Source organism: Oncorhynchus clarkii, chromosome 22 (genome assembly GCF_045791955.1).
Source record: "Oncorhynchus clarkii lewisi isolate Uvic-CL-2024 chromosome 22, UVic_Ocla_1.0, whole genome shotgun sequence".
NCBI lineage: Eukaryota > Metazoa > Chordata > Actinopteri > Salmoniformes > Salmonidae > Oncorhynchus > Oncorhynchus clarkii.
Genome location: NC_092168.1, coordinates 7,819,255 through 7,844,200, shown reverse-complemented (window position 1 = coordinate 7,844,200; position 24,946 = coordinate 7,819,255). Strand labels below are relative to the sequence as shown.

General features: G+C 42.5%; 2 protein-coding genes across 4 annotated transcripts in view; one reads left to right on the top strand and one right to left on the bottom strand.

The window, feature by feature from the left end:
- The first annotated feature begins 407 nt into the window (after positions 1-407).
- LOC139380325 (retinol dehydrogenase 1) lies at positions 408-4,199 on the top strand. 2 transcript variants are annotated; one of them, XM_071122929.1, is made up of 6 exons: positions 408-631; positions 1,793-1,840; positions 1,953-2,274; positions 3,037-3,295; positions 3,483-3,646; positions 3,757-4,199. In XM_071122929.1, the coding sequence occupies exons 1-6, from the start codon at positions 629-631 to the stop codon at positions 4,011-4,013; spliced, it is 1,053 nt and encodes a 350-aa protein (XP_070979030.1). In that variant the 5' UTR covers positions 408-628; the 3' UTR covers positions 4,014-4,199. The 2 variants fall into 2 exon arrangements, with proteins under 2 accessions (XP_070979030.1, XP_070979029.1); XM_071122928.1 differs by lacking the exon at positions 408-631 and adding an exon at positions 1,615-1,710.
- A 5,576-nt stretch (positions 4,200-9,775) lies between these two features.
- LOC139380267 (low density lipoprotein receptor-related protein 2a) overlaps positions 9,776-24,946 on the bottom strand; it is a 66,567-nt gene continuing 51,396 nt past the window's right edge. For both annotated transcript variants that reach the window (XM_071122815.1, XM_071122816.1), the window contains 21 exons: positions 22,808-22,924; positions 22,289-22,405; positions 21,878-22,015; positions 19,399-19,521; positions 18,706-18,834; positions 18,416-18,547; positions 16,573-16,704; positions 16,207-16,350; positions 15,788-15,953; positions 15,568-15,696; positions 15,050-15,270; positions 14,647-14,826; positions 14,438-14,557; positions 14,194-14,284; positions 13,991-14,058; positions 13,072-13,189; positions 12,812-12,938; positions 11,459-11,572; positions 11,238-11,354; positions 11,081-11,152; positions 9,776-10,949 (listed from right to left, as the gene is read on the bottom strand). In XM_071122815.1, the coding sequence (XP_070978916.1) occupies positions 10,779-10,949; positions 11,081-11,152; positions 11,238-11,354; positions 11,459-11,572; positions 12,812-12,938; positions 13,072-13,189; positions 13,991-14,058; positions 14,194-14,284; positions 14,438-14,557; positions 14,647-14,826; positions 15,050-15,270; positions 15,568-15,696; positions 15,788-15,953; positions 16,207-16,350; positions 16,573-16,704; positions 18,416-18,547; positions 18,706-18,834; positions 19,399-19,521; positions 21,878-22,015; positions 22,289-22,405; positions 22,808-22,924 (2,726 nt within the window). In that variant the 3' untranslated portion in view covers positions 9,776-10,778. The remainder of the gene's footprint in view (positions 10,950-11,080; positions 11,153-11,237; positions 11,355-11,458; positions 11,573-12,811; positions 12,939-13,071; positions 13,190-13,990; positions 14,059-14,193; positions 14,285-14,437; positions 14,558-14,646; positions 14,827-15,049; positions 15,271-15,567; positions 15,697-15,787; positions 15,954-16,206; positions 16,351-16,572; positions 16,705-18,415; positions 18,548-18,705; positions 18,835-19,398; positions 19,522-21,877; positions 22,016-22,288; positions 22,406-22,807; positions 22,925-24,946) is intronic.

The window sequence follows — 24,946 nt, the reverse complement described above, 5'->3', positions numbered from 1 at the left end:
ATTGTGTCCACTTGATACATACAGTAAATTATATTCTGTCTCTAGACCATAAATCCAAACTCTAGTCTAGATCTACTCGGGCTGGGTATCTGTATAAGTTCTTTGTGACATCTGCTGATGTAAATATGTATAAATACATTTGATTAGCTTATTAGCTACCCAATCTCATTGAAGGATACAACCAATAGTTGTTTCCCAGGTTACTAAGGGGAGATGGCTGCTGCTGATTATAGTATTATGTGCATCTACTTTACCTGCTCTGGCTCCCTTCTTCTCATTCATTGGTCTTGAACAACGTCCCACTTACACTGCTCTGCTCAATTATACTGTGTGACTTTGCAGAATGGAGTGCACCTTCAAAATAAAAACATGAGTGACCTAGCCCTAGAGGCAATCAGATGAAAGAGGATGCATTTACCAGGACTTATGGTCATGTAAACCATTGAAGGTCAAAGGGACATATTACACAATCAAGCAGCACAGACCTTCGACACGGCTCCCATTCTGTAGCCCCTCAAAGTCTTCTTATAGTAGCCACTGGGAAGCACGTAGGTTGGACTGCAGAACAAACTCCATTCTGCTTTTTTTTTATATACTGGATGAGAAAACACCAAACTTGCAAGTAGCCATGGTAGGTCCAATGTATAATTTACATTACAGAAGATGTTGTATAGGATGCAAAATGTCCCTAAATTCCTGGATTTTTCAGAAATCCTAGAATTTGTGGAAACTAACGAATTTTGTAACCCTAATCCCATGCAAGTGTAAGCAGTAATAATGTTCCACCCTTTTAATGGTCAATTGTGAACAAATTGAATTCAACACTACATACTTATTGCATTTGTGAATATAGGTTTATATATAATTGTGTGGGTATATATTATACTTTTTTACATAAACATAACACTGCCAGAAATAAATTACCTTTAACCTTGTTTACAACAGTGTGTGTACATTATTTACTTTACCACCGTGTTTATGTACACATTTATGAGAGACCAGGAGGCCATCTGGTGGTTAGATAAGCGCTATTACAGTTGTTTGCCATTATACTGCTATGATAGAATAGTGTCATGATGATAACCAAATAGACTTAGTCTACTGTATGATTTACAGCAAATTATTCCCATCAAAAAACAAAAGCTTCCTAATCAAATGTTTACTCTCATTGGATATACCTGTGACTTGCTACCATTAATTTCAACTGCGGAATCAGAAATAATTATTGAAAAAGGAGGGTTGTAGAATTGTATAATTTTCCATTCAGCCACGTTCTCTCAAACCAGAAATACGCTTTTAGGTATTATCTTTCAACCTGCCAGACGTATACTATGTCAAATGAAAAGCTGTGAGCTGCTTGCAGCCAAGTTTGCTTATGACCAGGTGACTGCTGTGATTATGGCAAACTAATAATATAATCCTTCAGGTGTGTACCAGTTCTGTAAGCAAGATAGACAAGGAGTATGGCGACGGAGGACACAGACAAACAACTGCATCTGAAAAGAAACAGAATAATTATACTGTAGGCCTACTCTAAACACGAAGCTATTGTCTTAATTTGAAAACTCATATGATTTAATATGGTTCTTTAGAGCCTATTCCTCTTTATCAATATAGTTATGCTGTTTGTATTATACTGGCAAACATGTCAACTTTTCAAATGAATGAGTAATTGGAATACGAATGGATGAAGACTCAGCTTTCTCTGGTGTAAGTGTTTTGAAGGAAAGACAAGATGATAATATGTTATTGAAAAGGTACCATTATATAACTGAAATGTGACTCCCTACAGGTCTTTCCTGTGGTGTCTGAAGAGAATATTCTATTAGATTTGTTTCAGGTGAGATTGATACAGTTCCTTATCTTTAATAACTTTATAACATTACTTTCTTTATTACATTGCTTGATTGATTATGCAAGAAATAATGTCATTTTATGCATGTCTGTTTTAGGCACACTTGGCTCTATCCTGCATACTCATTTCAGTTACAGCCATAGCCATCGCCTGGTTTATTAGAGATTCTTTCAAAGTTGAAGATTTTGACCAGAAACATGTCTTTATCACGGGCTGTGATAGCGGATTTGGAAATTTGGTGGCAAGGCAGCTTGACGAAAAGGGGTTTCATGTAATAGCCGCATGTCTCACGGAGAAAGGTGAATCGGAATTGAAGGCTGCGGCCACTCCCAGACTGAAGACAGTTCTGTTCAATGTTACCGACAGTCCGAGCATCGAGAGTGCGGTGGAGTTTGTGCGCGCGGAGGTTGGAGAGCGAGGTAAGTGAGGAAGGCAGCATGGGGGTGGATAGGGTGCCAGTCAGAGTCGAGCACCGGGCGAGATAAAAAATGAGATAGGGGTGCTTGACTAACCGAAACTGACCCATACATCTGCATATTTTCAAACCACTATCACCTTGCGAGCTGCTGAGGAAACATCTAGAAAGCCTACCGTAACATTATCTAGACACAGTGATGAGAACATTGACAAACTTTTGTTAGTCACCAGACAAGTTTACTCTGAATCACATAAATGGTCTATGTGATTTGAATTAGATGCCAAATTGGAATATTCTTGCTTTAAACACTAAACACTAAAACATATTGATTTATGGCTATCCCAAGCTTTGCAATATTACTACTGCACTTACTGGAGCCCAACCCATTTAGAATGGAATATTTGGTGCAAGATCCACAATCATGTCATGCATCCTTTACCTCTTTCCACAAGCAGATTAGTGAATGGAATATTTAAGACACCTTTGCTTCACATATCCAGCCCTGGTTAAAGATGAATTAATTGCCTTTTGACATTCCCAGAATTCATCTAGCTATTGATAGGACACATATTGCAGTATGGGGCATCACTCTAGGATTACATGTAGTAGAAAAGAGTGTGTGTTACACTGCAACTGTTCTGTAGAGTAACTGTAGTATCTCTTTCTACCCACATTTCTCATCATATAAGAGTACTCTAATACTTGATAATGCTGTATCACATGTCGTTATTGAAGGAAATCTCCTTCCCTCTCTGTATCACAGGTCTCTGGGGGCTGATCAACAATGCTGGGAGGTCCACACCTATAGGCCCCACTGAATGGATGCAGTTGGAGGACTTCAAGAAAGTTCTAGATGTGAATTTAATAGGTCTGATTGACGTGACCCTGAAGTTCCTCCCACTCTTAAAGAAGGCTCAAGGAAGGGTGGTCAATGTTGCCAGTATCCTGGGGAGGCTTGCCCTCAACGGAGGAGGCTACTGCCTATCTAAGTATGGTGTGGAGGCCTTCTCTGACAGCCTTAGGTACTGTGGCATTGTTTTACAGTATAATGAACTCAGTAAACTAGGGATTGATTTCCAAGCATTCTATTACGGAACTGTAACTGTGCGACGCTGTGCAGGGTAGATTCGCACCACAGAGTTATTCATAGATTTAAGCATCTTAGTGTATTAGCTAGATAACGACTAAGCTGCTTGCTCTTATGTTCAGGCGGGATATGCAGCATTTTGGTGTAAAAGTGAGTATCATTGAGCCTGGTTTCTTCAAGACGGGTGTGACCAGGCTGGACCTCATTGAAGCAGACCTGCAGAGACTGTGGAACCGTCTCCCCGAGGAGGTCAAGCACTCATATGGACCCAAATTCTTTGACGAATGTGAGTAAATACTGTGTACTGTATGTTTTTTTTTAAATGGTTGAGTCATGTCATTACAATGCTGAAACGTTCATGTCTGATTCTCATCCATTTCCTGTGGTCTATTACAGATGTAAAAGCTCAGGATTTCTCCATGGGTCTCCTGTGCAGTTCAGACATCTCCAAGGTGACCAGTTGCATGCAGCATGCTCTTACAGCCCGCCACCCGCGGACCCGCTACTCACCTGGTTGGGATGCTAAGCTCATTTGGATCCCCCTGTCCTACCTCCCTGCGTTCATAGCAGACTTCACAGTCGCTGTTCTACTTCCTGTCCCCAAAGACAACAGAAAGAGCCATGCAAACCAAGTGGGTGTGGCAAACACATAAGCCACTGGACTCTTTCCTTTATCAATCACATCTATGATGCGTTTTAGATTGATTTCTATTCATGATTTGCATTTCAAGGATGTTGATACTGCACTGAATACAAATATAAGTGCAACATGTAAGGTGTTGGTCCCATGTTTCATGAGTTGAAATAAATCCCCAACATTTTCCATACGCACAAAAAAAGCGTATTTCTCTCTATTTGTTGTGCTCACATTTGTTTACATCCCTGTTAGTGAGCATTTCTCCATTGCTAAGATAATCCATCCACCTGACAGGTGTGGTATATCAAGAAGCTTATTAAACAGCATGATCATTACACAGGGGCACCTTGTGCTGGGGACAATAAAAGTCTGAGGAGTATTTCTTCCAATAATAAAGCCATTTTGTCAGGAAAAATACATTCTAATTGTCTGGTCCTGGCTCCCCAGTGTGTGAGCCTGGCTGCTAAATGGGTGGGCCTATACCCTCCAAGGCCCACCCATGGCTGCACCCCTGCCCAGTCATATGAAATCCCAAAACTGGAATTTATTATACACTATAGATATACACAAGTATGTGGACACCCCTTCAAATTAGTGGATTTGGCTATTTCAGCCATACCCGTTGCTAACAGGTGTATACAATCGAGCACACAGCCATGCAATCTCAATAGACAAAAATTAGCAGTAGAATGGCCTTTCTGAAGAGTTCAGTGACCTTCAACGTGGCACTATCATAGGATGCCACCTTTCCAACAAGTCAATTCATAACATTTCTGCCCTGCTAGAGCTGCCCCGGTCAACTGTAAGTGCTGTTATCGTGAAGTGGAAATGTCTAGGAGCAACATCGGCTCAGCTGCAAAGTTGTAGGCCACACAAGCTCACAGAACAGAACATTGCCTCTGGAAGCAACGTCAGCACTGTTCATCGGGAGCTTCTTGAAATGTGTTTCCTTGGCCGAGCAGCCGCACACAAGCCTAAGATCACCATGCGCAATGACAAGCATCGGCTGGAGTGGTGTAAAGCTTGCCGCCATTGGACTCTGGAGCAGTGGAAACGAGTTCTCTGGGATGATGAATCACGCTTCACTATCTGGCAGTCGGATAGACGAATCTGGGTTTGGCGGATGCCAGGAGAATGCTACCTGCCCCAATGCATAGTGCCAGCTGTAAAGTTTGGTAGAGGAGGAATAATGTTTTGTGGCTGTTTTCCATAGTTCGGGCTAGGCCCCTTAGTTCCAGTGAAGGGAATTTGTCTTTTTTTGTACATTAAAATAACATCAAATTGATCAGACATACAGTGTAGACATTGTTAATGCTGTAAATGACTATACGAGGTGGAAGCGCCTGATTTTTTATGGGTTATCCACATAGGCCCATTATTAGCAACCATAACTCCTGTGTTCCAATGGCACTTTGTGTTAGCTTATACAAGTTTATCATTTTAAAAGGGTAATTGATCATTGGAAAACCCTTTTGCAATTATGTTATCACAGCTGAAAACTGTTGTTCTGATTAAATAAATTAGAAAACTGGCCTTCTTTAGACTAGTTGAGTATCTGGAGCATCAGCATTTTGGGTTTGATTACAGGCTTAAAATGGCCAGAAACAAAAACCTTCTGAAACTCATCATTCTATTCGTGTTCTGAGAAATTAAGGCGAGAAATTGCCTGGACGTAGAACTAGAGGAATGCATATTGATAAGGCCACTGACCGGTCTAGGAAATTGCCTGCAGAAGCTGAGGCCAGTAGCGTAGGACTCAGTGGGGAGCCAGGACAGTCTAGGAAGGTGACAGGAAGGAGGACGAGCTGGGTGGACAGAGAGAAGCAAGGCACGTCCACGCCTTCCTGGGAAGGTGCAGGAGTGCTCCTCGGCCTGTCGCTTCCTCGCCTGGTTCTCCTCCAGGGGTGGTCCGACTCCCCGCAGTAGGAGTAGAGACCCTGTTGACGGCTGCGTTGACATCCCTCTGGGGGAAGGTGTGTCGTGCCCATCACCATGGGCTCAACCTCGCTGGAGGTTCCTGGGAGAGACCCGAGCCCCCGGGATGGGCGACGATGGGCACGCAGGAAATGATCCAGGCAGATGGCCATGGCGATGAGCTGGTCAAGCGTGAGGTCCTCATCGAGACAGGCCAGCTCGGTCTGGACGTCCGCCTGTAGCCCGCTGTGGAAAACCGTCAACAAGGCATGGTCGCTCCAGCCAGTGGACGCAGACACTGTCCAGAAATCCAGAGCGTACTCAGACGCTGTCCTGGACCCCTGATGTAGACAGGTCCTCTGTAGGATGGTCGCAAACAGCACAGAAGAGTTGGGTGAAGCGCTCATAGGACTGCATCTCTGGACCGTCCCTCTCCCAGACGGCGTGCGCCCACTCCAGAACCCTGCCTGTCAGCACCGAGCTCACCAAGGCCACCTTGTCCCTCTCGGAGGCCATCCCGGCATGACGGGCAAGGTGGAGGTCACACTGCAGGAGAAACCCCCTACAATGAGCTGGGATGCCGTCAAACCACTCTGGGAGGGGCAGGTGGACATTGCTGTGTGGACCAGGTGATGTAGATGGTTGTGGGGTGGCTGGAACGACCGTGGGGAGCTGGGAAAGTGGTGGTGTAGCATGCACCTGGCGTATGGTCCGGAGCACCTCGTCCATGGCAGTCCAGGCATGAGTCGTGGTATAGGAGCTTCGCTCCTATAACGGAGATGTTGGGATGTCCTAATGCTTCCTGTTTTCTTGGGTCAGTCATTCTGTCATAAGTGTAGAGAGGAGTAGGCAGGAGGCAATCCCAGGTTTAGAACTACTGAGTTTATTAAAGCACTATATATTTAAAAAGCGAAACGAAACCCAAAGTGCAAAATAATAAAGTACTCAGGAAATAGTAGGAGAGATTCCTCTCAGGACAACAAGCAACATTTACAATGACCTACAAAGACAAATGACAGAGGGAGTATACCTACAGTGATAGAGTGGGGATTGGAACCAGGTGTGTGTAATGATTACGAGACAAGCCCGGGGTTGACGAGTGAAGGGAGTTTGCCAGCAGCAGGTTCGGCAGCAGCTAGAAGGCCGGCGACGCCGGACAGGAGGGGGAGCCAAAGCGAAGGTTGGTGTGACACATACAATGTGCTTCCAATTTAGTGGCAACAATTTGGGGAAGGTCCTTTCCTGAGTCAGCATGACAATGCCTCCGCACACAAAGCGAGGTCCATACAGAAATGGTTTGTCGAGATGTGTGGAAGAACTTGACTGGCCTGCACAGAGCCCTGACCTCAACCCCATCGAATACCAGGCTTAAGAAATGTTGCAACATCTAGAGGAAAGCCTTCCCAGAAGAGTGGAGGCTGTTATTGCAGCAAAGGGGGACCGACTCCATATTAATGCCCATGATTTTGGAATGAGCTGTTCAACGACCAGGTGTCCACATGTAACAGTATAAGTTTAGACCGTCCCCTCGCCCATACCCGGGCGCGAACCAGGGACCTTCTGCACACATCAACAGTCACCCTCGAAGCATCGTTACCCATCGCTCCACAAAAGCCGAGGCCCTTGCAGAGCAAGGGGAACTACTACTTCAAGGTCTCAGCGCAAGTGACGTCACTGATTGAAACGCTATTTAGCGCCCACGCTAACTAAGCTAGCCGTTTCACATCCGTTACACTCACCCCCCTTTTGACCTTCCTCCTTTTTCCGCAGCAACCAGTAATCCGGGTCAACAGCATCAATGTAACAGTACAAGTTTAAACCGTCCCCTCGCCCATACCCGGGCGCGAACCAGGGACCTTCTGCACACATCAACAGTCACCCTCGAAGCATCGTTACCATCGTCGCTCCACAAAAGCCGCGGCCCTTGCAGAGCAAGGGGAACTACTACTTCAAGGTCTCAGCGCAAGTGACGTCACTGATTGAAACGCTATTTAGCGCCCATGCTAACTAAGCTAGCCGTTTCACATCCGTTACACACATACCTTTGGTCATGTAGTGTATGAACTATAAATCAGTAATATATTTGAAATTGTTGCATGTTGCATTGTTCAGTAAAATAGATACTCAATGATGTACACTATCAGTCAAACGTTTTAGAACACCTACTCATTCAAGTTTTTTCTTTATTTTGTACTATTTTCTACATTGTAGAATAATAGTGAAAACATCAAAACTATGAAATAACACATATGGAATCATGTAGTAACCAAAAAAGTGTTGAAAAAAAATCAAAATATATTTTAGATTCTTCAAATAGCGAGCCTTTACCTTGATGACAGCTTTGCACAATCTTGGCATTCTCTCAACCAGCTTCATGAGGTAGTCACCTGGAATGCCTTTCAATTAGCAGGTGTGCCTTGTTAAATGTTAATTTGTGGAATTTCTTTCCTTCTTAATGCGTTTGAGCCAATCCGTTGTGTTGTGACAAGGTAGGGGGGTATACAGAAGATAGCTCTATTTGGTAAAATACCAAGTCCATATTATGGCAAGAACAGCTCAAATAAGCAAAGAGAAACGACAGTCCATCATTACTTTAAGACATGAAGGTCAGTCAATACAGAACGTTTCAAGAACTTTGAAAGTTTCAAGAACCACCAAGCGCTATGATGAAACTTGCTCTCATGAGGACGGCCACAGGAATGGAAGACTTGGAGTTACCTCTGCTGCAGAGGATCAGTTCATTAGAGTTACCAGCCTCATAAATTGCAGCCCAAATAAATGCTTCACAGAGTTCAAGTAACAGACACATCTCAACATCAACTGTTCAGAGGAGACTGTGTGAACCAGGCTGTCATGGTTGAATTGCTGCAAAAAAAACACCACTAAAGGACAGCAATAAGAAGAAGAGACTTGCTTGGGCCAAGAAACACGAGCAATGGAAATTGGAGATTTTTGGATCCAACCGCTGTGTCTTTGTGAGACGCGGTGTTGGTGAAAGGATGATCTCTGCATGTGTATTCCCCACCGTAAAGCATGGAGGAGGTGTTATGGTGTGGGGTTGCTTTTCTGGTGACACTGTCTGTGATTCATTTTGAATTCAAGGCACACATAACCAGCAAGGCTACCACAGCATTCTGCAGCGATACGCCATCCCATCTGGTTTGGGCTTAGTGGGACTATAATTTATTTTTCAACAGGACAATGACCCAACACACCTGCAGGCTGTGTAAGGGTTATTTTATCAAGAAGGAGTGTGATGGAGTGCTGCATCAGATGACCTGGTCTCCACAATCCCCCGACCTCAACCCAATTGAGATGGCTCGGGATGAGTCGAACCGCAGAGTGAAGGAAAAGTAGCCAACAAGTGCTCAGCATATGTGGGATCTCCTTCAAGACTGTTGGAAAAGCATTCCAGGTGAAGCTGGTTGAGAGAATGCCAAGAGTGTGCAAAGCTGTCATCAAGCTATTTGAAGAATCTCAAATATAAAATATCTTTTGATTTGTTTAACACTTTTGGTTACTACATGATTCCATATGTGTTATTTCATAGTGTTGATGTCTTCACTATTAATCTACAATGTAGAAAATAGTAAAAAAATAAAGAGAAACCCTTGAATGAGTAAGTGTTTTAAAACTTTTGACCGGTAGTGTACGTAGTGAATAATTCATGAATATTGAAATGAAATGTTCCTGAGGTGCCAAGAAAATATATACTACTGTGTTAATCACAATGTGGTTTAAGGTAAGAAAAACAGACTATTGAGATTGTAAAAAAAATAAAATAAAAAAACATGTATTCATTTCACGTCTCAGCAGCATAAATTTCGTCTCCCACTTTGCTAGCTAGAAAACCATTTGAGCATATTTAGAATGATCATTGATACAGTCTTTATTTGTCATTTTCATCACAATATAAAACAATCAAAGAGCACAGGATGTATAACCCATGTTTAGAAAATGACAGTCAGATTCCTAATTTCTTCAAATTCCGTATCTCCAGATGCTCTTGGACTTTACCAGCTCCAGAGTCACTAGAGATGTCCAACATTTTACATCTTCACACATTAAAATCATTGGCATATTCAAGTATTGTTCCAAATTAATTTTAAAAAGAGGCCATCATTATTCATTAAAAAGTCTTACCTAAATATGATCGTTTTGATTTATATATGCCAAAAAAAGTCAGGGAATTGTTTTTACAAGTTTGAACGTAAGTACCATGTAAATATGCTTAGCATACTATTCTTCGAGATATTCAGAATTTTGATAGTTTTCTTTTTACAGCATCTATAGATTTAGAATAGCTAAGGTAATTGGATCAGTTTGTGTTTGTTTTGCTCCCTGAAATGAGGTATATAAACATGCAAGATAAAATGCATACATCTTCAGTTTGGTTCAGTGGCAAAAATAGTTAGTTATCCTTTCAAAACATTGTCCTAATGCGATATATCTACTGTACATTCACAATGCACTTCACCTGTTATGTGTTACTTTGTTTATGAAGCACTATCGATAAGTTCATCTACTTCCAACAGCCAGAGAATATTATCGACAAAAATCTTACTCTTCAAATTTACAAATGTACAACATATTTATAACATTTCTATCAGCAGCTTCAGTGCAAAGATATACATATATTACATCACAATAAAAAAAAAATCAGGAAACAAGAATTGGCATCAGAAATATCCGAAGGCATAGTCACGACAGACCTCTTTTCTGTATGCTAAAGAAACGTTTGTCTAATTTCTTTTCTCAAAACAATCTTCGTTTTTTTTTTTTATTTTTTTTTTACACAGGCTGCATATAAAAATAGATTCTGTGCAAAGGAGAGTGTGTCTTTGATTCCCATCTGTGGGAAACGGGATTACACATCGCTGTCCTCTTTAACAAGGTTCGCTGTGTCTCGGAAAGTGTCCTCAGTTGGTGAGTAGGTGCTGGGACGATCCCTCTTGAAGGGTTTGGCGGGTGGGGCAAAGGGAGAGGGGTCAGTGGAGGAACTGTCCTCATTGCTTCCTACTGCTTTTTCATTCTGCATCTGAAAAACAACAAAGGGATGACTAGCAGAAAACAGGCCAACACAACCCCAAGGCCTCTTAACCTACAAGTTTGCCATTTTCTTCTGTAGAACAGGAATAGGAGCTGCTTGGGTGGCAGTATTGGCCTTACCTCTGAGTAGGTAGGGTTTTCAAAAGTTGTGCTTGGCTTAAATTTTCTTTTGAAGAAGCTCCACCTGGACTCCTGTCAATGTAGGACACAATTGCAGTAAATACAATATAATCCCTTACATTTAACTAATGATACAAGTACAGGGCGGGAGAGTCACCTGAACAGGCTTGGCTCTGGCTGTGGAACTGTCCACGGTGCACACAATCTGATCTGTATGGTACGCTGGGTTCGCAAGGTTCTTCTCTATCTGCTCACCGCTAACAGTAACAGTCACCTGTTAGGAGTAAAACAGCGCAGAGCAATTGGTACTGCTTTAACAATGATGTCAATCCCAACCTGCCCTAGGAATGTTCATGCAACAGTGTTGCCTTTGCGCACCTGTGTGGCGTGGATGACAGCAGGCTCACTAGACGTTCCAGCCGCTGCAGTGCCATACAGAGGGTTCTCAAATGTGATTGGCTGCCTCCCCGCATCCACGGCAAAGTTGTCATCCTGAAAGAGAGACAGTGTTATTCATCATGTCCCTCAAAGATGACACATTGCTATCTATCACCTACATGTATTTCAGGTTTGTAGTATGAACGCAATGCCCTGCAATTTGTGCTTTACCTTATTAACTACTGAACCCTGGCTGGGAATGTGTTGACTGTCTATTAGTGTTGTTAATAACAGACAGTAATAAAAAGCTGGAGCTGGAGCACCCCCAGAGAACATTATTTAGTGTGGAGGTGCTGACTAATGGAGAATAAACTGGAAGCTAGAAAAATAAAGAGAGTCGCTGTCACACCCTGACCATAGTTTGCTTTGTATGTTTCTATGTTTTGTTTGGTCAGGGTGTGATCTAAGTGGGCATTCTATGTTGGATGTCTAGTTTGTCTGTTTCTGTGTTTGGGCCTGTTATGGTTCTCAATCAGAGGCAGGTGTTAGTCATTGTCTCTGATTGGGAACCATATTTAGGTAGCCTGTTTTGTGTTGGGTTTTGTGGGTGATTGTCTATGTTGATTGCTTGTGTCAGCACAGTTCTCATTAGCGTCACGGTCGTTATTTTGTTTATTGTTTTTGTATAGTGTGTTTCAGTGTTCAGTGTTTTCTTTATTAAATACCAAGATGAACACTAACCACGCCGCATTTTGGTCCTCCGATTTTTCTCTGATTTTTCTCTTCAGATGAAGAGGAGGAAGACCGTGACAGTCGCACGCTCTATGTATACAGTATATCTCCCTACTCTTCTACGTACGCACACACTGTACATAGATTTGTATTGTGTTTTTGACTGTACGTTTGTTTATGTGCAACTCTGTGTTGTTGCTTTTGTTGCACTGCTTTGCTTTATCTTGGCCAGGTCGCAGTTGTAAATGAGAACTTGTTCTCAACTGGCCTACCTGGTTAAATAAAGGTGAAATAAAATAAAAATGTAAATAAACTCCCAGTAATTTCTTGGGTAAAACACCAATGTTTCGGCATCACTGTGCCTTCTTTAGGGTAGTATACACATACATACATACTGTATATATATATACACACACACACACACACGTGTATATATATAGTGTTTGACTCTCAATTTATTTTCATAGCTTAAAATAATGGACAAGGGAAAGATTTACAGAGGTCCAAATGGCCAAAGTCAATCGGGGTTCCCAGGCCTAACACAATATTAAAATGCTGACAATACAGTCTGAAGGTACAGTGACACCACTAAGTGCTAATCCAACACAATCCAGTGCTTACCAACTGCATGGCCCTGTCAATGAATGAAACCCCGATGGGTGGAGGTCCCAGATCCATGGTGACATTGTCACCCGAACGAAACGTCACCCCGTTCCCAGTGTCACCCGATTTCACCAGACTGCTTAGGCTGGAAAAGAGAGACGGTAGAAAAATAGTTTACAATTTCCAGGGTAACAATTCTCATTTGAAGCTCTGGTTTTAAAACGACACAACAGAGGCACGCACAGATGGGTGAGATCAGGTCAAAGCTGAGATCCTACCTGGGTAGTTTGGGCATGGATGGGATTAAGGAGCCAGTTCGTTTGTAGTTGAGGAAAACCCCAACAGCCAACGCTCCAGTGATGAGGATGATAATCACTGCTAAAAGTACGGCAACTGCTGAAGACAGAGATATCAGCAGCAATGTTTATTCCAGAACATTTCTACTCATCATTTGTAAGTGTCCAGATAAACATGTACATATCAGTAGTCCGAAACTAAAACAATTTCTCACTTATTGCTGGTAAATTACATGTAGAACATTTAATTTCATTCTGCATCTGAAAAACAACAAAGGGATGACTAGCAGAAAGCAGGCCAACACAACCCCAGGGCCTCTTAACCTACACGTAGCAATAAGAAGCAAACCTCAAAAAGTTAGAAGGAATAGAAACATATGTTCTGCATGTTTGCCATTTTCTACTGTAGAACAGTGGACTTATTACTTAGCTGACATTCTCCAAATTGAAGTTAAAAGGTTATAGAGTCACTTTACAGGAGAGAAAAACACCTTTAGTGTTTAACCAATCTCAAGGTCACAATCTAATTTGACCTTGATCTAACTAGGCAAGTGAGTTAAGAACAAATTCTTATTTTCAATGACGGCCTAGGAACAGTGGGTTAAATGCCTTGTTCAGGGGCAGAACAACAGATTTTTACTTTGTCAGCTTGGGGATTCGATCTGGCAACCTTTCAGTTATTAGTCCAACGCTCTAACCACTAGGCTACCTGCCACCCTAGTTGTGAGGCAACGGTTTCCAGAAAAATTATGTAATTTGTCTCTGACCAATGTTGTATAAGTATTCTATTGTGAACCATTGATCAGTGGAAACTTTTTTTATGAAGACTGGCATATTGGACTGACTTGTTTGGGGAGAAATCATATAGATATTCTACTTCTTATCTCATATTATAATATACCTGTTCCTGCAGGGGCACCCCTGGACTTTCCCATCTCACAGTAACTCCCTGCATAGCCATATGGACACCTGGAATATAAAATACAAAAAAAACAAAGTTTCTTCCTGCTGGAACGAAACACTCCTATGGCTTGTGGCTGTGGTGTTACATGTTATAATAATATAACAACGAATCTACTTCCTGACACCAGCTGCTGAACTCACTTGCACTTGGGCAGGCCCCCTTCGTCAGTGTAGCAGGTCCCTCCGTTCATGCATCTGCATGCAAGGGGCATTAAGACTGGAGCCTCAATGGCTGCAGGAGTGAAAGCCACGCACAAAGTCACCACAACGTCACCACAAGGTCACCACAACAATATCAAAGCAGCCATGCCTGCATGGAGTATGATTCCAACGATAAATGATGCAGCCAACATGGCAGGGAGGTGATGTGATTTAATGACCATACCTGCGTCACATTCGTTGGGGTTGAAGCCGACCAGGGAGGAGCCTTGTGGGCAGGTGCAGGTGTAGCCTCCAGGCCGCAGCAGACACAGGTGACTGCACATGTTCTTACAGGGGTTGGGTACTGATAGGTGGAAGAGATCAGTGACTACCTTACACTCACCAGACAGGAGAAAACTACAGTGTGTATGTTTAGACTTGAAAAACTCTAACCTGAACGGTTGTGTCTGTGCTCCTGGTAGATGCGGACTTGAGTCAGCCAGGGGTTGATGGTCAGCACCTTCACTTTGTCCCCCTTCCCAAACTTATCCGTCTTCCAGACTTCACCCCGCTCCTTGGTTGTCCAGTACACATGGCCCTCAAAGACATCCAGGCTGTAGGGATTACCAATATCTGAAGCAGAAAATGACCATACTCAATTAGCCATAGTTTCATAAGACCTAGTCTATTGAAGTCCCATTGAGGTCAGAATACCTCTTTTACAAGAGAGACTTTGTCCTGGACATGTGGTCTGATTTAATCAGTAACTTTTAAGGGAGTTAATAATGTAGATATTACAAAGACTGTAACATCACGATGTTAGCAACATCTAAGAAAGGTCTCAGTGGGTTCGGACCTCCAGACATGATGATCTTCCTCTCGGTGCCGTCCGGCTTCATGGACTCTATGATGTTCTCTTTGGAGTCACACCAGTAGATCCTGTCTCCATTCAGGTAGTCCAGAGCCAGTCCAGTGGGCCAGCCCAGGTCCTCATCCAACAGAACCTGCCTATGCTGTCCGTCCATCCAAGCAGACTCAATCCTGGGTCTCCTGCCCCAGTCTGTCCAGTACATGAGTCTAGGGAATGCACAGACACATAAAACAGTCTTTGTTAACTAGTGTTTTTGACTCCTTTGAAAGCTATATACTGTCGATCACTCGACATTGCTGTTATAGCTGAGAGGATCCAGTGTATTAGCTTATGGTGAACACACACACACACACACACACACACACACACACACACACACACACACACACACACACACACACACACACACACACACACACACACACACACACACACACACACACACACACACACTCATTCTTCTTTGGAACAAACAGAAAGCCTGTAGTTGATCACTTCTGTACCCGAGTGCTGGGTTGACAACAATAGCAGCTGGCTGGTCCAGGTCAGTATGGATCAACCACTTCCTGTAGCGACCATCTAACTTTGCCACTTCAATTCGATTGGTCCCTGCGTCTGTCCAGTAAATGTGGCTGAGAAACAGAAGGAAGATGTTAGATTGTATTCAACCCAAAAGGTATTTTCAAAAAACGAAAATAGTAAGCAATGAGTGAGGTCTTGTACCCTCCGATCCAGTCCACAGCGATGCCATCAGGGTTGGCAATGTATCTCAGGTTCAGATCCAACTCCTTCACTGGGTTATTGCCGTTGTCATTGAAAGTGGTCATGTAGGCCCGCTTGATAGAGCCAAACTGAGAGCCTCGGCCCAGAACTGTCCAGTACACAATACCTAAAAGCACAACAGGGTCATATTCATAAGCACACATCATAGCAAAATGTTTGCAATGGAAAATGCAAACAGGTGTTTCTCATTTAACAAGTTCAGGTAGTCCCTCCCTGTTTCGACCCATTTGCTTCTGTTTGGTTCCTAATGAAGTGGAGTAAAAATTAAAACCTCCCCAGTCACTGTATCACTCCCATAAGTGCTCTTCACATAAGCCCAAGAGAACTGCCTAGTTAACTAGTTGAGCTGAAGGTCTTACTGAGTCCGATGCCCTCTGGATCCCACTGGTAGTCCAGAGCCTGGATGTGCTCCATGTTGTCCACGTAGTCTGAATACTGCTCTGAGGACAGGTTGAAGCAACGAATCCGCACATTGTCGGGCAGAAGCAGCACTGGTGGGTATCCTGAAATGGAGAATGGAGAATATGGTAACTTCCTTAACAATCTTGACTGACAGATCGGAGACAGAGGTTGCGTCCCAAATGGCACCATCTTCCCTGTTGTAGCAAACTGGCTCAAATGAAGATCCTACATCTGTATGGGCCCTGGTCAAAAGTAGTGCACTACAAAGGGAATAGGGTGCATTTAGGATGCAGACAAAATGACTTGTCCAGCTAAGCTCTTACCCTCAGCAGCACACTCCATGCCATGCTGCTCGCTGACTGAGCGGAAGCCCTGGGCACAGAAGCACTCGTAACTGCCCTTGGAGTTCTGACACTCCTGTGGACATGTCCCGTAGACCTCACACTCGTTCACGTCTGATCACAAACACAAAAAACAGGAAAAACACAGAGAAAAGACCAAAATATTACTAATAGCGTAAGAAGAGGAAAGAATAGATCATCAAAGATTGTGATGTTGTTACAGAGTGGTGTTTTCTTCTACAGTCGTGGCCAAAAGTTTTGAGAATGACACAAATATACATTTTCACACAGTCTGCTGCCTCAGGTGGTATGATGGCAATTTGCATATACTCCGGAATGTTATGAAGAGCGATCAGATGAATTGCAATTAATTGCAAAGTCCCTCTTTGCCATGCAAATGAACTGAATCCCCCAAAAACATTTCCACTGCATTTCAGCCCTGCCACAAAAGGACCAGCTGACATCATGTCAGTGATTCTCTCATGAACACAGGTGTGAGTGTTGACGAGGACAAGGCTGGAGATCACTCTGTCATGCTGATTGAGTTTGAATAACAGCCTGGAAGCTTCAAAAGGAGGATGGTGCTTGGAATCATTGTTCTTCCTCTGTCAATCATTATTAACTGCAAGGAAACACATGCCGTCATCATTGCCTTGCACAAAAAGGGCTTCACAGGCAAGGATATTGCTGCCAGTAAGATTGCACCTAAATCAACCATTTATCGGATCATCAAGAACTTCAAGGAGAGCGGTTCAATTGTTGTGAAGAAGGCTTCAGGGCACCCAAGAAAGTCCAGCAAGTGCCAGGACCGTCTCCTAAAGTTGATTCAGCTGCGGGATCCAGTACAGAGCTTGCTCAGGAATGGCAGCAGGCAGGTGTGAGTGCATCTGCACGCACAGTGAGGCGAAGACTTTTGGAGGATGGCTTGGTGTCAAGAAGGGCAGCAAAGAAGCCACTTCTCTCTAGGAAAAACATCAGGGACAGACTGATATTCTGCAAAAGGTACAGGGATTGGACTGCTGAGGACTGGGGTAAAGTCATTTTCTCTGATAAATCCCCTTTCCGATTGTTTGGGGCATCCGGAAAAAAGCTTGTCCGGAGAAGACAAGGTGAGCGCTATCATCAGTCCTGTGTCATGCCAACAGTAAAGCATCCTGAGACCATTCATGTGTGGGGTTGCTTCTCAGCCAAGGGAGTGGGCTCACTCACAATTTTAACTAAGAACACAGCCATGAATAAAGAATGGTACCAACACATCCTCAGAGAGCAACTTTTTCCAACCATCCAGGAACAGTTTGGTGACGAACAATGCCTTTTCCAGCAAGATGGAGCACCTTGACATAAGGCAAAAGTGATAACTAAGTGGCTCGGGGAACAAAACATAAATTTTTTGGGTCCATGGCCAGGAAACTCCTCAGACTTTAATCCCGTTGAGAACTTGTGGTCAATCCTCAAGAGGCGGGTGGACAAACAAAAACCCACAAATTCTAACAAACTCCAAGCATTGATTATGCAAGAATGGGCTGCCATCAGTCAGGATGTGGCCCAGAAGTTAATTGACAGCATGCCAGGGCAGATTGCAGAGGTCTTGAAAAAGAAGGGTCAACACTGCAAATATTGACTCTTTGCATCAACTTCATGTAATCAGTAAAAGCCGTTGACACTTATGAAATGCTTGCAATTATACTTAAGTATTCCATAGTAACATCTGACAAAAATATCTAAAGACACTGAAGCAGCAAACTTTGTGGAAATTAATATTTGTGTCATTCTCAAAACTTTTGGCCACGACTGTACACTCAGGTGGTGCTGCTGCTTCCTGTACCTTCACATGTGTTCCTATCTGTCTGTCTGGGTTTGTATCCAGGCTTGCAGGAGCAAAGGAAACCTCCGTCTGTCAGATCTGTGCAGTTATGCTCACAGATGTTGTCACTGCAGGAGCGCCCACTGCCAACGTCTGGGCAGAGCATGTATACGTGTCACATTATGAGGGTCGACGTTTACTTTCACTTAAGTATTATACAAACAGCCATATGGCTTATCATAAGATAAAGGTTTGTGATGATTGAGATGTAGAGTGAAGACTGTGGTAAATGAGTTGGGTGGGTTACTCACTGCAGCCCAGCTCGTCAGAATGGTCTCCACAGTCATCATAGTCGTCACAGGTATACTGCAGTGGGATGCATTGGCCATTACTGCATTTGTACTCATCCTCTGAACATGGCCCATGTGTGGGGGTCTGGCCTGTGACAAACACAACATGTCAAGATGTCAATCCTCATGTTAAGATGTCAATCATTTTAGAGAGTAAAAGACATTGACATGAATTGGACAATTAATTTTGGTATTATTACATAATGATGTTTCATTTAACCTTTATTTAACTAGGCAAGTCAGTTAAGAACATATTCTTATTTTACTATGACGGCCTACCCCGGCCAAACTCTACCCTAACCCGGACGACGCCGGGCCAATTATGCGCCGCCCAATGGAACCGGTTGTGATACAGCCCGGGATCGAACTAGGGTCTGTAGTGATGCCTCTAGCACTGAGATGCAGTGCGGTAGACCGCTGCGCCACTCGGGAGCCCTAAATGATGAGCTACATTTACTCCAAACTCCCACGGAGACGGGACAATATAGGCCGGTTTCCTGGACACAGATTAAGCCAAATTTTGGACTAAAAAGCTTTTTCAATGGAGATTCTTCATTGAGTATGCTTTTTAGTCCAGGACTAGGCTTAACAATCAGTGTCTGGGAAACCTGCCCTACATAACACTACTGTAACTTGTGATTGGCGTGTACTTACAGTGCTCCTCTTTCTCGTCAGTGCCGTCCCCACAGTCGTCCACAGAGTTGCAGAGCTCATGGCTGTAGATGCACCGGTTGTTGTCACAGCGGAAACGGAAGGGCGCGTCACACGGGATGTCCACTAGGGAGACAAGACCAGAACATGAACTCAATGTCATTTCTCACTGTCAAAGAATAAAGACCATCACATTCAACAATGTAACAATTTAAGGGACAGTGTGACTCTTTAAGGAACAGTGTAACGATTTAACCCTATTCTCAACCGGCTGGTAGAGCATGTTTTGACAATGGATTTGGAAATAAAACAAAATCTTTACTTGAACTTGATTGGTCAACTCCCCCAGCCCTCCTGCATTCATCTTAAAATAGCTAGGTGGGACAACCACATACCAAAGTCATAGTAAGTACATTTTTCCTCTATAAAGTAGCTATCAGCAAAGTCAGAGCTAATAAGGGGGGAAAGTCAAGTGAGAGTGTTAGTTAAGACAGGCAGCACTTAAAGTACATCTAGCTAGCAAAAAGACAGTACTAGACGACAACAGATTAAGACAACAATTATACTTATCACTCCTGGAGATATCAGGAGTCCTCTAGCTATAGAATTAAGCAGGAATATTAAAATAAATAGTTAAAATGTAACAAGGCCTGATTAGCAGGAATTTAGTAAACAATTATTTTGCTCAACCAGGCGGTTGATATGCCAGTAAAAAGTATGGTGGACTCAGAATAGGGTATATTAAAAAAAAAAATATATATATATATATATATATATATATATATATACTTATTATGGTGAAAAATATAATTGAATTGTTGACAAGACACTATATATTAGGCAACATAAATTGGTTAAACTACATTTCATGACCCATGGGGTCAATTAATCCATACTCAGACGTAAGGTCGCCTATAAATGAATACTTAGAATAGTAATAAAAACTGCACTTTGTCATATATTAACTCAAAATGTAGTCCGATCAAGTGGGAAACATGGTGGAAGAATTTTAAGAAAAACATTTTGACGGAAATTGCAATACACACCACCTGAAAAAGCATTCATTACAATGTAATTGGATACTCATGTTTGGACATACACAATTACCAATTTACCAACCTATAAAAGCCATTGAACCAGACCTAAAGTGCATTTGGTAATATTGTTGAGATTAGTAAAAATGCTATAGAATTGACATTCCAATATGGCATTGCGGGTATGACCTTATTTTGACTTCTCAACCGCCTGGTAGAGCTCTGTAATTTCCAAAATAAACATAAAGATTTTTTTTTTTAAACTATCGGAATTTCTAAGTTGTTAGTAATAGGAATTTAAGGGTAAATAATTGTTTCAACAAGTTTTTCAAGAAGAGACAGTAATAGGGTTAAGTGCGACCATTTACGGAACACTTGCAACCATTTAAGGAACAGCGTAACAATTAAAGGAACAGTGTAACCATTTAAAGGAACAGTGTAACCATTTAAAGGACTGTGTAACCATTTAAAGGACTGTGTAACCATTTAAAGGAACAGTGTAACCATTTAAAGGACTGTGTAACCATTTAAAGGACTGTGTAACCATTTAAAGGAACAGTGTAACCATTTAAAGGACTGTGTAACCATTTAAAGGACTGTGTAACCATTTAAAGGACTGTGTAACCATTTAAAGGACTGTGTAACCATTTAAAGGAACAGTGAAACCATTTAAAAGAACAGTGAAACCATTTAAAGGACTGTGTAACCATTTAAAGGAACAGTGTAACCATTTAAAGGAACAGTGTAACCATTTAAAGGACTGTGTAACCATTTAAAGGACTGTGTAACCATTTAAAGGACTGTGTAACCATTTAAAGGACTGTGTAACCATTTAAAGGAACAGTGAAACCATTTAAAGGAACAGTGAAACCATTTAAAGGACTGTGTAACCATTTAAAGGACTGTGTAACCATTTAAAGGACTGTGTAACCATTTAAAGGAACAGTGAAACCATTTAAAGGAACAGTGAAACCATTTAAAGGACTGTGTAACCATTTAAAGGACTGTGTAACCATTTAAAGGAACAGTGTAACCATTTAAAGGAACAGTGTAACCATTTAAAGGACTGTGTAACCATTTAAAGGACTGTGTAACCATTTAAAGGACTGTGTAACCATTTAAAGGAACAGTGAAACCATTTAAAGGAACAGTGAAACCATTTAAAGGACTGTGTAACCATTTAAAGGAACAGTGTAACCATTTAAAGGACTGTGTAACCATTTAAAGGACTGTGTAACCATTTAAAGGAACAGTGTAACCATTTAAAGGACTGTGTAACCATTTAAAGGAACAGTGTAACCATTTAAAGGAACAGTGTAACCATTTAAAGGAACAGTGTAACCATTTAAAGGAACAGTGAACCCATTTAAAGGAACAGTGTAACCATTTAAAGGAACAGTGTAACCATTTAAAGGACAGTGTAACCATTGAAGATGCATTGGCCTTACAGCAGAGATGGAGCTCCTCATCTGAATTGTCTCCACAGTCGTTGTCTCCGTCACATTTCCAGTAGGGCTGCACACACACATGGTTCCTACACTCAAATAGGAACGGTGGGCAAAAAGTGCCATTGGGATAACGGGTTGCTGCAAACGAAAGATAAATGGCCCATTACAAAAGTTGTAACTTTAATTTAGATAACTGTAGAGGGTGCTGTAGTAACTTAATGATTGTTCTGGACCCAATGTGTTTTGTTCATCTGAAGAGATAGGAGCCCAGTGAGTAAAACTGGTTGAAAAGACGTCATTTCAACCAGTTTTGCCATTGAAATGATGTCTTTTTTATCCAGTTTTGCTCACTGGGAGCGTTGTATTTGACATCAGCCCATAGACACATCTATGATAATATCTAACACTTACGACATGATATCTCATCAGTGTAGTCCATGCAGTCGGCGTTGCCGTCACATTTGAAGCGGTCGGCGATGCAGTGGCCACTGCCACACTGGAAGTAGCCCATGTGACAGATCCGCAGCTCTGCAGCACAGCCATGCCAGCACAACTCATAATTAATAGGTATTAATGAACCCATTTGAATTCAAATTCACTTTTGGAATACAAATTCTATTTCAGTTGGCAATAATATCACTCATTTACAGTCATGCCAAGTACTGATGTACCTCAGATTCTGACCTTGTGTTCATGACTACTATAAATAAACATCTAGAATGGACTTGAATTCACAATCTGACCAGTATAATTGGCAACGGAAGAAGGAATGTCATGTCTTTCATTATGCAAAGTCAATTCATCCGGGTGGTCCTTTCTGTGTATCCCGTTCCTCAAAAAGGTGAAGTTTTAGTGCCTCTTTGCTTAGCGCTGTATTCCCTCACACATGAATAAGCCAAGCCAGCGGCAAAACAAAGAGCCTCCACTCACCACAGTCCCTTTCATCCGAGTTGTCCTCACAGTCGTTGTCATGGTCACAGACCCAGCGGTCGGGAATGCAGTGCAGATTATCGCAGCGAAACTCGCTCTCGGAGCACACACGCGGGCCTGGGGGGGGGGGGGGGGGGACACAGAGAGGGGAACTAAAGAATTATCACCGCACACGAGAATACTAAATTAGTCGTCATTGCCACAGTCCAAACAAACACGATGTAGACACAGCTGACAGAGGGTGTCCCAGTATTACTACATTATCCTGTGATGGTTTGCTATTTTCCACACAAACCAGACACTGCATTGATACATACTGCAGTTCTATTCCCTCAATTGGGTTATGGCAAAAGTTGTGACTTGTTTTTTTGTACATTATCAAATTATCTCAAAGACCCCGACCAATCATGTCAGTCATTTTTCTGTGGTGAGTTCACGATGGAATTCACTGGAGGTGTTCTCTCACTACCCATAACCCCTACAGTTACAAGGCAGAGTAGCAGCTAAAAAGCACCAGAGCAAATTTCATCACACAACACAGTGATTTTCCGCGAGACATTAGTTGTTCATTGAAGCATAGATATTATCCTCATTAGCTGGCATGTTCTCAGACTTGTTTAAAATTCTCCAGAGCCGAGGTGGCCGACTCCCTCACTCCCCTCCGTCTGACATGCTGAGGACAAGCTGTTTCGCTAGCAGCTGATAAGCCCGCCCCACATATAACACTGCTATGAAGACAGGAGTGTTGTCTTTTGCAATAGCACTTTGTTATCTTAACAGGTCCATTCTTTGCCATCAACACCCCTATTTCATCTGGGTGACTCACTGTGTCTGAGCTACAATGGAATACCCCATTAGAATTGCTCAGAGACTCACCAAAACCAGGACTATATAAGAATCCAGTTGTCTGAGTTAGCCCATAACTGCTAAGCAGACACATAGGGCCGGTTGCACCAGTTGGACTTTAAAAGGTTGGGCTTAAAAGGACGAGATAGAGTTACGACCTAGTTAGGCTCAATTTGTGCAACCAGCCCATGAAGGCTCAGTGTAGAGGTCCCAATGCGAGCCAGCCAGGTAATCTAAGGTTCAGGTGTTAAGTATACTGAAGAAAAAATATAAACGCAACATGCACATTTCAAAGATTCGACTGAGTTACAGTTCATATGAGGAAATCAGTTAATTGAAATAAATTCATTAGGCCCTAACCTATGGATTTTCCATGACTGGGAATACAGATATGCATCTGTTGGTCAAAGTTACTGTACCTTAAAAGAAATGGGACTTTACAATGGGCCTCAGGATCTTGTCATGGTATTTCTGTGCATTCAAATCGCCATCGATAAAATGCAATTGTGTTCGTTGTCCATAGCTTATGCCTGCCCATACCATAACCCCACCGCCACCATGGGGCACTCTGTTCAAAATGTTGACATCAGCAAACCGCTCGCCCATATGACGCCATACACGTGGTGTGCTGTTGTGAGGTCGGTAGGAAAGTACTGCCAAATTCTCTAAAATGACATTGGAGGTGGCTTATGGTAGAGAAATTAACATTCAATTATCTGGTGGACATTCCTGCAGTCTGCATGCCAATTGCATGCTCCCTCAAAACTTGAGACATTTGTGGCATTGTCTTGGTGACAAAACTGCACATTTTAGAGTGGCCTTTTACTGTCCCCTGCCAAGGTGTACCTGTATAATGATCATTGTCACGTCCTGACCTTAGAGATCCTTATCATTCTCTATGTTTGGTTAGGTCAGGGTGTGACTCGGTTGGGAACGTCTATGTTTTCTATATCTTCGTTTTTGGCCATGTGTGGTTCCCAATCAGAGGCAGCTGTCTATCGTTGTCTCTGATAGGGGTCATATATAAGTTGTATTTTTCCTGTTGGGTTTTGTGGGATCTTGTTTTCTGTTTAGTGTCTGTACCTGACAGAACTGTGCACTGTGCATTTTTTTATTTTTATTTTTATTTTTTTTTTAAATTTAAATAAAATATCATGAACACTTTCCACGCTATACTTTGGTCCACTCCTTTCGACGAGAGCCGTTACAATCATGCTGTTTAACCAGCTACTTGATATGCCACACATGCAGGTGGATGGATTATCTTGGCAAAGGATAAATGTTCACTAACAG